At 38.1% G+C, this 11,263-nt stretch overlaps 1 protein-coding gene across 2 annotated transcripts in view; it reads left to right on the top strand.

Moving 5' to 3' along the window:
* The first annotated feature begins 2,418 nt into the window (after positions 1–2,418).
* Positions 2,419–11,263, top strand: part of LOC100066417 (fatty acid desaturase 2-like protein FADS2B) — a 49,220-nt gene continuing 40,375 nt past the window's right edge. The window contains exon 1 of one of the 2 annotated variants that reach the window (XM_070228668.1): positions 2,419–3,038. In XM_070228668.1, the coding sequence (XP_070084769.1) occupies positions 2,619–3,038 (420 nt within the window). In that variant the 5' untranslated portion in view covers positions 2,419–2,618. The remainder of the gene's footprint in view (positions 3,039–11,263) is intronic. The other variant, XR_011423642.1, reaches the window with a different exon arrangement.

Below are 11,263 nucleotides of genomic sequence, written 5' to 3'. Positions count from 1 at the left end.
AGCACAAGAGTAAGTGATTTTGAGGAGGCTGTAAGAATAAGGCTATGCTGCCCCCCTTAAATCCTGCTCATGGGAAGGCCAGGTCAGTCAATCACCAGCTGTCAGGAGACCAACTGAGTGCCTCGAGCCTCTGTTACTAAAGCAGTCCTTCCTGAATGTCTGCAATGAAACCATGAGATGCTTCAAAGTCAAAGAACCACTAACTCATTGGGATGTATTTCAAATAAACTTTGTTGAAATGATAAGGCACCTGGGCCTTGATAACAACAGTCTTTTAAATGACGTTTACAAAAAAACAAACAAAATGAAGTGAAGCCCAGGGAGCTGAGAGAATAACTAACAGGGCAAGGCACCCATCTTCTTGAGCAAAAATGGAAACATATAAAATAATAATAACAGCAGCTGCCACATCTACTGAGTACCTCTGGGTATTTGGGCCTAGCCTAGATTCTCACCATATATAACATTATTTAATCATCTCTACAAACTTATGAGTATAGTTTTTATTCATCTTTTTTTATATAATAAGAAAGCTGAGGTGCAAGGATAATGAGAATCCAATGCAAGAATACCCAGCTTGGATATTTCTGGCTCCAAAGTTTATGTTGTTTCCAGCATTGTAAACAGCCTCCCTGCCTCCAAAATAACAAAAGTAAGGATGTTTTAAAGGAATGGGTAGCTATCATTATTGTCTACTTGGTGTCCAGGCAGGCACAGACAGAAAAACAGTAATTACCCAGCCCCTGCTACGCACCAAGTGCTGCCAATGGTAACGCCAGTGGAGGCATGTGTAGGTCTTCAGCTATCTCCCTCAACACATGCACACACCAGTGAATCAGCATTGTGTGATATGACAAAATGACATTATCTCATGATTACATAAGGTGCCAGCCAACTCCTATGGATAAACATTTTACATGCCCACAACAAAATTCAAACCAGATTGTTGTCCTCAAACTTCACTTACACTGAAATTCTGGTTCTATCCTGAATTTATGCATTTAAACCACCAAATGTACCAAATGTATATATCTTGGATTTGTGAGACTCCCATACAAAAATCCTGGAAACTACTGAGGGTTTTTGTGTAAATACCAACCACTTATGTTAATTTACTGTAATCCTGAAAATTGTGCTTGATCTTTCATTTTATAGATGGGAAAACTAAAGCCCAAAGAAGAAAGGCAATTTGCATGATGTTCTACAGTTAATAAGCAGTAGAACTGAAATAGGAACCCAGACAGATCTAGATCCAAAATCCATGCTTTTCCTTTCTTTCTTTGGTACTGTACTTTATTTTTCCAAAAAGAAAACTTGATTTTCTCAAATTATAAAAATAATATATGTTTACTTGGAGAAAATTTGGGACATATCATGAAGAATAATGAAGAAAAAACTCCAATAATACTATAATCCAAAGAGAATTAATGCTGACACTTTGGTGTTTTCCCTTCCAATCATACACTTTACATAGAAGATTACCAGCAGATTTTTTCACATGTTATATTGCAAACATGATTCCATGCCATTATAAATTCTATAAAGCTTTATTTTTGATATCTATATAATAATCTGTCTATCAATCTATCTATCTAAAATAAATCAGCCTTCTTCCTTATTGTTAGACATGTAGGTAGTTTCTGATTTTTAGCAATCATACATAGCACTGGAATAAAACCCTTAGTACATAAATCTTGGCCTGAGTTACTTGCTGAAACCCTTGGCACTGATTCCCAAATACTAGAATGGACTTTTTCTATTATTTCATGCTGCTTCTTTCCTTAAAATTAAGACCTTTCCCTCCATCCCTACCCCATCCCCAACCACCATGGAATGTCTCCTTCTGTCTCCTTTGTAAATGACTCAGTCAAGTTCTAGACATAGGGAAATCTCTAGAGCTCAGGTTTCCTGAACAGAGTTTAAAGAGTTGGGATTTGGAATCAGAAAATGTGAATTCATGCACCAGTGTTCTTGTCATTGACCGAGTGACTCTGACAGTTACCTTAGATCTTAGGCCTTAGTTTTCTCACCTGGAATATGGCGCACTAGTAGCACTTTCCTGAAAAGATCAATGTGAGAATTAAATCAGATAAAGCATGCCACAGGGGCTGAGTAAATCATCATGTGTTCTAGAAAATGTCAGTTGCTATTAACTTTAGGCATACTGACAATTTAGTGGGCTTTGAAAGGGAAACAAATTAGATAAAGTAGTGTATTGTTGATGTTGTCTTTTGGTAAACCCACACATGTTGAATTAACAAATCTGAATGTCTTCATTCACTGGCAGGTCAGAGAGTGGTGAGTCCAACCCAGCATGAAACAGAGCAGGGGAGTCATGTGACACTCCACAACATTCAGTCCAACTGCCATTGGCCCCAACTCTATCCTAAGAGATATTTAATGATGCAGGAGCATGTTAGTAAGAGAGGAGCACCAAGGGAGAGAAGTGAAGAGAGACAAGTCCTACCTCCCAGGAGGGAAGATGGTTCAGACTCCATCAGGGAAGAATAGACTCAGGAGAGACAGAAAGTTACAGGCTAGGAAGTTGTTCACTCTTGGGTGCATCAGGAGACAACTAAGCTAAAACATTTTCTGAGTAGGTATCATACTTCAATTGAATGAAAGGAGAGAAAAAGGTCATTTTAATGATACAATCAGAGGTTAGGAGTAGAAGTTTTGAGAGTCAACCCAGAAATCCCAAGGGTTCAATGATGATGAAGTTTGAAGAAAAACATGAGGGCAGTGGGAGTCTTGTAGGAAAGAGACAGCCCTATCTAGGTGAGAAGCATCAGGGGAACTTGAAACCAGAGGCAAATGAGAAAGCCGAGGCTTCTATGAAGCAAGAGGCAAATGGGGACTGTTGTGAGAAGCTCAGACAAATCCTCAACAGGTACAGCTGGCAGGAGATACAGAAACACAATCAGAAGGCTGAACAGTGGATAGTGATCTGTCGCAAGGTCTACGATGTTACTGGCTGGGCCAACAGGCATCCAGGTGGCCACCGCGTCCTCAATTACTGTGCTGGGGAAGATGCTACGGTAAGGAAATCAAATCTCTGCCCTGTCTCTGGACTGGGTTTTGGATGAACTCAGACGTTGATGGCTACTATGTTTGTGTATTCTGGGTTTTGTTTTGTTGTTGATGTTTCGTTTTGTTTTCCAGTAGAGTCACTGTTTTGTTAGAAGAAATTTACAAATAGGTGAATAATATCCAGACAAATATGTCTCTCCACAAGTAGAAATTTCTCAGACCCATTTCATTGGAAATTCTAAAACAAAGACAGCAGTTCGTCTGTTAGGTATCAAATGTCATTAATAACAATGAGGAAAACCTACAATGACATAGGCTTTTAGAATTTGCAGAGCTTTCTTGTGTCCTGTAGGTCATTCAGTGTAATACACGCAATACACCCCACTTTTACAGAAGAAAGGAAAATCAGAGACATTAAAAAACTGGCCCATTTGTTTATTTTTTCTTTTGTTTAACTTGCCTGGTCAGACATGGTACTTGAAAATACGCTAAGACCGATGTCAAAGAGCAAACTGCCTGTGTTTTCTTCTAGAAGTTTCATGGTTTTGGGTCTTACCTGCAAGTCTTTTATCCATTTTGAGTTGATTTTTGTGCATGGTGTAAGGGAATGGTCTACTTTCATTCTTTTGCACGTGGCTGTCCAGTTTTTCCAACACCACTTATTGAAGAGATTCTTCTTTCTCCATCATATGCTCTTGGCTCCCTTATTGAATATTAGCTGTCCATAAATGTGTGGGTTTATTTCTGGGCTCTAGATTTTGTTCCATTGATCCGTGTCTGTTTTTGTGCCAGTACCATGCTGTTTTGGTTACTATGGCTTTGGAGTATAATTTGAAATCAGGGAGTGGGATATCTCCAGCTTTGTTGTTTTTTCTCAGGAATCCTTTGGCTATTTGGGATGTTTTGTTGTTCCATATAAATTTTAGGAATATTTGTTCTATTTCTGTGAAAAACATTGAAACGTTGATAGGGATTGCATTGAATCTGTGTATTGCTTTAGGAAGTATGGACATTTTAACGATGTTAATTCTTCAAATCCAAGAGCATGGAGTATCTTTCCATTCCTTTGCGTCTTCTTCAATTTCTTTCAACAATGTTTTATAGTTTTTGGTGTACAGACCTTTCACCTCTTTGGCTAAGTTTATTCCTTGGTATTTTATTCTTTTTGTTGCAATTATAAATGGGATTGCATATTTAATTTCTCATTCTTCTACTTTGTTGTTAATGTATAGAAATATACCCTAATTTTGTAACTTGATTTTGTATCCCGTGACTTGACTGTATTCCTTTATCCTTCCTAAAAATTTCTTAGTGGATTCTTTAGGGTTTTCTAGGTAGAAAATCATGTCATCTGCAAAGAGTGACTGTTTCACTTCTTCTTTTCCAATCTGGATCCCTTTTATTTCTTTTTCTTCCCTGATTGCTCTGGCTAGGACTTCCAATACTATGTTAAAAAGAGTGGTGACAGTCAGCATCCTTGTCTGGTTCCTGTTCTTAAAGGGATAGCTTTCAGTTTTTCTCCATGGAGAATGATATTTGCTGTGAGTTTGTCATATATGGCACAGCAAAGGAAACAATCAACAAAGCAAAAAGACAACCTAATAATTGGGAGAAGATATTTGCAAACCATATATCAGATAAGGGGTTAATATCCAAAATATAAAAAGAACTCATACAGCTCAGCAACAAAAAACCCAACAACCCAATTAAAAAATGGGCAAAAGATCAGAACAGAGATTTCTCCAAAGAAGATATACAGATGGCAAACAGGTATATGAAAAGATGATCAACATCATTAGCTATCAGGGAAATGCAAATCAAAACTACAATGAGGTATCAACTCACTCCAGTCAGAATGGATAGAATTAACAAGACAGGAAATGACAAGTGTTGGAAAGAATGCGGAGAGAAGGGACACTTGTACACTACTGGTGGGAGTGCAAGCTGGTGCAGCCACTATGGTAAGCAGGATGAAGTGTCCTCAGAAAACTGAGAATAGATCTACCATATGAGCAAGGTATCCCAATGCTGGGTATTTATCCAAATAACTTAAAACACAAAGGCATATAGTTACATGCACCCCTATGTTCACTGCAGCACTATACACAATAGCCAAGTCTTGGAAGCAACATAGGTGCCCATCACGGGACAAACGGATAAAGAAGATGTGCTATACATAAATGATGGAATACTATTCAGCCATAATAAATGATGAAATCTGGCCATTTGTGACAACATGGATGGTCCTTGAGGGTATTATGCTGAGTGAAATAAGTCAGAGGGAGAAAGGCAATTACCATATGATCTCACTCATATGTAGAAGTTAAAACAACAAACAAACACATAGCAACAGAGAATGGATTGGTGGTTACCATGGGGGTAAGGGGGAGGGCAAACGGGGTGACTAGGTTCACATGTGAGTGGTTGGACTATAGTTGGTTTTTGTGTGGTGAACATGTGTAATCTACACAGAATTCAAAATATATTATGATGTACATCCAAAAGCTATATAATGTTATAATCCAATAATACTGCAATTAAAAAATAAATAAAATAAATTTAAAATATAAAATGATAAAACTGCAGTGTCTGTGAAACACAATAAAGTAAAGTGCAGTAAAAAAGAAAAAGAAGAAAGTCTGGCCCAAGGTCACCTAGCAGCTGAGCTCAGAATCAAAACCTTTATTTTTCTTAAACTCTAGTTTTTCCACTTTTCTTCACTGCTTATCCTCATCACTCTCCCACATCAAAATGGCTAACTTAAAAAAATATTGTAACATTTATTGGATGCCTAGGATAACCTGGATACACTGAAATGCATCACCTCACTTACACATCACCAGGAGGAAGGTAGATATTATCACCATATGACAGATGAGAAAATTAACGTTCAAAGAGGCATGTAATATATCGCAAAGCCAGCAAGTAATAGTGCAGAGGGATCTTGTCAAGATGGTGGCATAAGCAAACTCTGAACTCATCTCCACCCATGAACACAGCCAGGTTACAAATATTTTTGGAAAAATTACCCTGGATAGAAAACTGAAAACTGGATAAAAAGAAACTCCACAATAAAGGGACAGTCCTGACTAAGGCGGAAGGGGCAGAAATTCATTCTGGAGAGAAAAAAGTCACCTTTGCGAGCAGTGGAGTTCTCAGCCAGCCAGGTGGGAGCCACTCTAAGAATGAAGCCTTCCCTGGAGGAGTGAGGTCTGGAGCAGGGGCCAATACTGCTATAAGAATCCTTCAGACTCAGCACAACTGAGAGGAAGGTCTTACTATCTGGCTCCGCTGGCTGTTAACTGCATCAGGGAATACCCTCAGAAAAGCTATTGGATGAAAGCTGAAAAGACCCAGGTCTTAAAGGGCCCACGCACAAACTCACCCATCTCAGCAACCTAAAATCACCATAGAGAAGGCTGACAGTCATTTGGTGAAAAGAGGCTCTCCTGGTGGGCTCTGGAGGCATCTCAATGACAGGAGGGATTTCTCCAGAGACAGAGATATTTCTGGGGGCCATTGTTCTGACCTGGTCCAGGTGTGCTGACACACACCCTGGCACATGCCATTGAAGTTCTTCTCACGGCCTGTTAGCCCAGGAGGCTGCCACATCCACTAGTGCTCAGATTTAATCCAGCTCAACCAGGGCAGGCATACAACCCAAGGGACCCACCCCGCCCAACAGCAAGCCCTCAGGCTACCTGTCAGCATCCACTGACTGGGTACCTTGCTCCTCTACAGGCAGGCGAATATGTCACCTTCTGTGGGGCAGGATCTGCATGAGGACCAGGTGAACTGTGGAGCAAACTGTTGGAGAGGTAGGGACATCTGAAGTGTGGCATCAAGTTATGCTCCAGGTGGTTGGGAAGTGCGCATGGACAAGGACTGTGTTGACGGTGTGTGTGATCCTGTGAGGGGTGAGGTTTATCAGTGGCAGAAGACCTGTGCTTCACTAATAGCCAGAAAAAGGATCAGCCCCACCTTCCAAAGCCTGAAACAATTGAATGTTCCCATGTCTAGGGCCAGCCTCACTCATCTGCCCTCCTAAGAGAACTGACAACAGCCTTCTAAACCTGAGGCATATAGTAACTTTAAGCCCAGGAGCCTAGCAAACAGCTACACTTGCTACCAACCCAATTAACAGGAGAACTGTAACAGGAGTTTGCTGGTAGACATCTAGCCAGTGGTGCTAACATCTGTGCAGGGAAGGAAAGATTAGACTCCCTGGGTACCTTCATTAAGAGCAACCCTGCCACAGCAGAGGGACACAAGTAGCCCACCAAGGGCTCCCTCCTGGATCTTTTGGACTGGTAATGAGAGGAAAGCACACTGCTGGGACTCAAAAGGAATCTCTTACATAAGGCCACTTCACCAAGAACAGGAGACATAGCTGACTCAACTAATACATAGAAATAAGCACAGAGAAAGAGGCATAATGAGGAGACCAAGGAATACATTCTGAGCAAGAGAACAGGACAAAACCGCAGAAAAAGGACTAAATGAAACAGAAATAAACGACCTTTCTGACAAAGAGTTCAAATAAAATCTCACAAGGATGCTCACAGATATTAGGAGAAGACTGGATGATCACAGTGTGCTCATCAAAAAAGAAATGAAAAAAATAAAAAAGAACCAATCAGAAATGAAGAATACAATACTGGAAATGAAAAAATTCACTAAAGGGACTCAATAGCAGAGTAGAGGATGCAGAAGGATGGATCAGCGAGCTAGACAAAAGACTAGAGGAAATCAGCCAAGCAGAACAGCAAAAAGAAAAAAAGAAGTAGATAGAATGAGAACTGTCTAAGGGAACTCTGGGACAATATCAAGCACACTAACATTCATATTATAGGTGTCCAGAAGGAGAATAGAGAGACAAAGGGGCAGAAAAATTATTTGAAAAAATAATAGATGAAAATTTTCCTAATCTAAGGAAGGAAACAGATATTCAAGTACAGAAAGCACAGAGAGCTCGAAACAAGAAAAGCCCAAAGAGGCCCACATCAAGACATTTTATAATTAAAATGTCCAAAATTAAAGATAAAGAGAGAATCCTAAAAGTGGCAAGAGAAAGGCCACAAGTGACATACAAAGGAAAGCCCTTAAGGTAATCAGCAGTCTTCTCAGCTGAAACCCTACATGGAAGGAGAGAATGGCCTGACTTATTTAAAGTGCTAAAAGGAAAAAACCTACAGCCAGGAATACCCTATCCATCAGGGTTGTCATTCAGAATGGAAGGAGAGAGAAAGAGCTTCCCAGACAAGCAAAAATTGAAGGAGTTTATCACCAAGAAACCAGTTCTACAAGAAAAGCTGAAGTGACTTATTTAAGTGTGAAATCAATGACCACAAATAGGGATAAAAATTATATAAAAAATAAGCCCCCTACCCCCCAAAAAAACAGAGAACAAAATCACTGGTAAAGGTAAAAATATAGTAAAGGTACCAGATCAACCACTCATGAAAATAAGATGAAGTTTAAAAGACAAAAGTACTAAAATCACCAATTTCAAGGATAAGAGGTTAATGGATAGACACACACTAAACAAGAGATTATATATGATTTCAAAAACATAAAATATGGGAGGAGGGGAGTTAAAAATAGAGGTTTAAGAAAAAGAGTTAAGCTAAAGATTCTATCAACTGAATATAGACTGTTATATGCATAGAATATTAAATACGATCCTCATGTTAATCATGAATCAGAAACCTATAACAATCAAGAAAAAATGTAAGACAAAAGGAATGAAACATATTACTAAAGATAGCCATCAAACCACAAGGGAAGAGAGCAAGAGAAAAAGAATAGAGCAGAGAACTACTAAAACAGCCAGAAAAAAGGGAACAAAATGGCAATAAATACATATTTATCAATAGCTACTTTAAAGGTTAATGGACTAAATGCTCCAATCAAAAGGCATGGTGTGGCCAATTGGATAAAAAAAACAAGACCCATATATATGCTGCATAAAGGCACACACTTTAGACCTAAAGACACCCACAAACTGAAAGTGAAAGGATGGAAAAAAATATTCAATGCAAATGGCAAAGAAAAGAAAGCAGGGGGAGCAATACTTATATCAGACAACATAGACTTTCAAACAAAAAGTGTAACAAGAGACAAAGATGGGCACTACATAATGATAAAGGGAACAATCTAACAAGAAAATATAACACTTGTAAATATCTATGCACCCAACATAGGAGCACCTAAATATATAAAGCAATTATTAACAGACACAAAAGGAGAAATAGACAATAACACAATAATAGTAGGGGACTTCAACACTCCACTTATACCAATGGATAGATCATCCAAACAGAAGATCAATAAGGAAACACTGACCATAAAGGACAAATTTGACCACATGGATTTAGTGGATATATATAGAACATTACATCCAAAAACCATGGAACGTTCTCCAGGACTGATCACATATTCGGCCACCAAACAAGTCTCAATAAATTTAAGAAGATCAAAATAATACCATGCATGTTTTCTGACCACAAAGGTATGAAACTAGAAATCATCTACAGGAAGAAAACCAGAAAATCCACAAAAATGTGGAGATTGAACAAAATGCTACTGAACAATGATTGGGTCAACGATGAAATCAAGGGAGAAATCAAAAAATTCCTGGAAACATGAAAATGAAAATACAACATGCCAAAATCTATGGCATACAGCAAAAGTAGTTCTAAGAGGGAGGTTTATAGCAATTCAGGCCCACCTCAACAAAGAAGAAAAATTCCAAATAAACAATCTAACAGTGCATCTAAGGGTACTGGAAAAAGAACAACAAACAAAGCCTGAAATCAGCAGAAGGAAGGGAATAATAAAAATCAGAGCAGAAAGAAATGAAAAAGACACTAAAAATAATAGAAAAAATTAATAAAACCAAGAGCTGGTTCTTTGAAAAGAAAAACAGAATTCACAAACCCTTAGCTAGACTCACCCAGGAAAAAAGAAGGCTCAAATAAGTAAAATCAGAAATGACATAGGAGAAATTACAACTGATGCCTCCGAAATACAAAAGATAATAAGAGAATACTATGAAAACCTATACACCAACAAATTAGTTAATCTAGCAGAAATGGATAAATTCTTAGAAACATACAACCTTCTAAAACTGGACAAAGAACACATAGAGAATTTGAAAAAGCTAATCACAAGTAAGGAGATTGAAACAGCAACCAAAAACCTCACCAAAAATAAAAGTCCAGGACCAGATATCTTCCCTGGTGAATTCTACCAAACATTCAAAGAAGACTTAATACCTATCCTTCAAAAATTCTTCCAAAATATTGAAGAGGAGGGGAAGGTTCTTAACTCATTCTACAAAGCCAACATTATCCTGATACCAAAACGGGGCAAGGACAACACCAAAAAAGAAAATTACAGGGCAATATTGCTGATGAAGATCGAAGCAAAAATCCTCAAAAAAATACTAGCAACTTGAATACAACAATAAATTTAAAAGATCATACCACATGATCAAGTGGGTTTCATTCCAGGGATGCAAGGATGGTTCAACATTTGCAAATCTATTAATGGGATACATCACATTAACAAAACGAAGAACAAAAATCACATTATCATCTCAATAGATGCAGGGAAAGCATTTGACAAGATATGGCATCCATTTATGATAAAAACTCTAAATAAAACGTTTAAAGAAGGAAAGTACCTCAATATAATAAAGGCCATATATGACAAACACACAGCAGACATCATTCTCAATGCAGAAAATCTGAGAGCAATCCCTGTAAGAACAGGAACCAGACAAGGATGCCCACTGTCTCCACTCTTATTTAACATATTATGGGATGTCCTAGCCAGAGCAATCAGGCACAAAAAAGAAATAAGAGGTATCCATATTGGAAAAGAAGAAGTGAAACTGTCCTCTTTGCAGATGACATGATTTTATATATGGAAAACCAGAAAGAATCCACTAAAAATCATTTGGAAATTATAAATGAATATAGTGAAGTCACAGCTTACAAAATCAACATAGAAAACTCAGTTGCATTTCTATACACTAACAACAAAGTAGCAGAAAGAGAAATTGAAAATACAATCCCATTTACAATTGAAACAAAAAGAATAAATTACCTAGGGATAAACTTAACCAGAGAGGTGAAAGATCTGTACACTGAAAACTATAAAACATTGTTGAGAGAAACTGAAGAAGACACAAAGAAATGGAAAGATATTCCATGCTCTTGGATTTGAA

Source organism: Equus caballus, chromosome 12, assembly GCF_041296265.1.
Source record: "Equus caballus isolate H_3958 breed thoroughbred chromosome 12, TB-T2T, whole genome shotgun sequence".
Lineage (NCBI taxonomy): Eukaryota > Metazoa > Chordata > Mammalia > Perissodactyla > Equidae > Equus > Equus caballus.
This window is presented reverse-complemented; position numbering and strand designations above follow the sequence as displayed.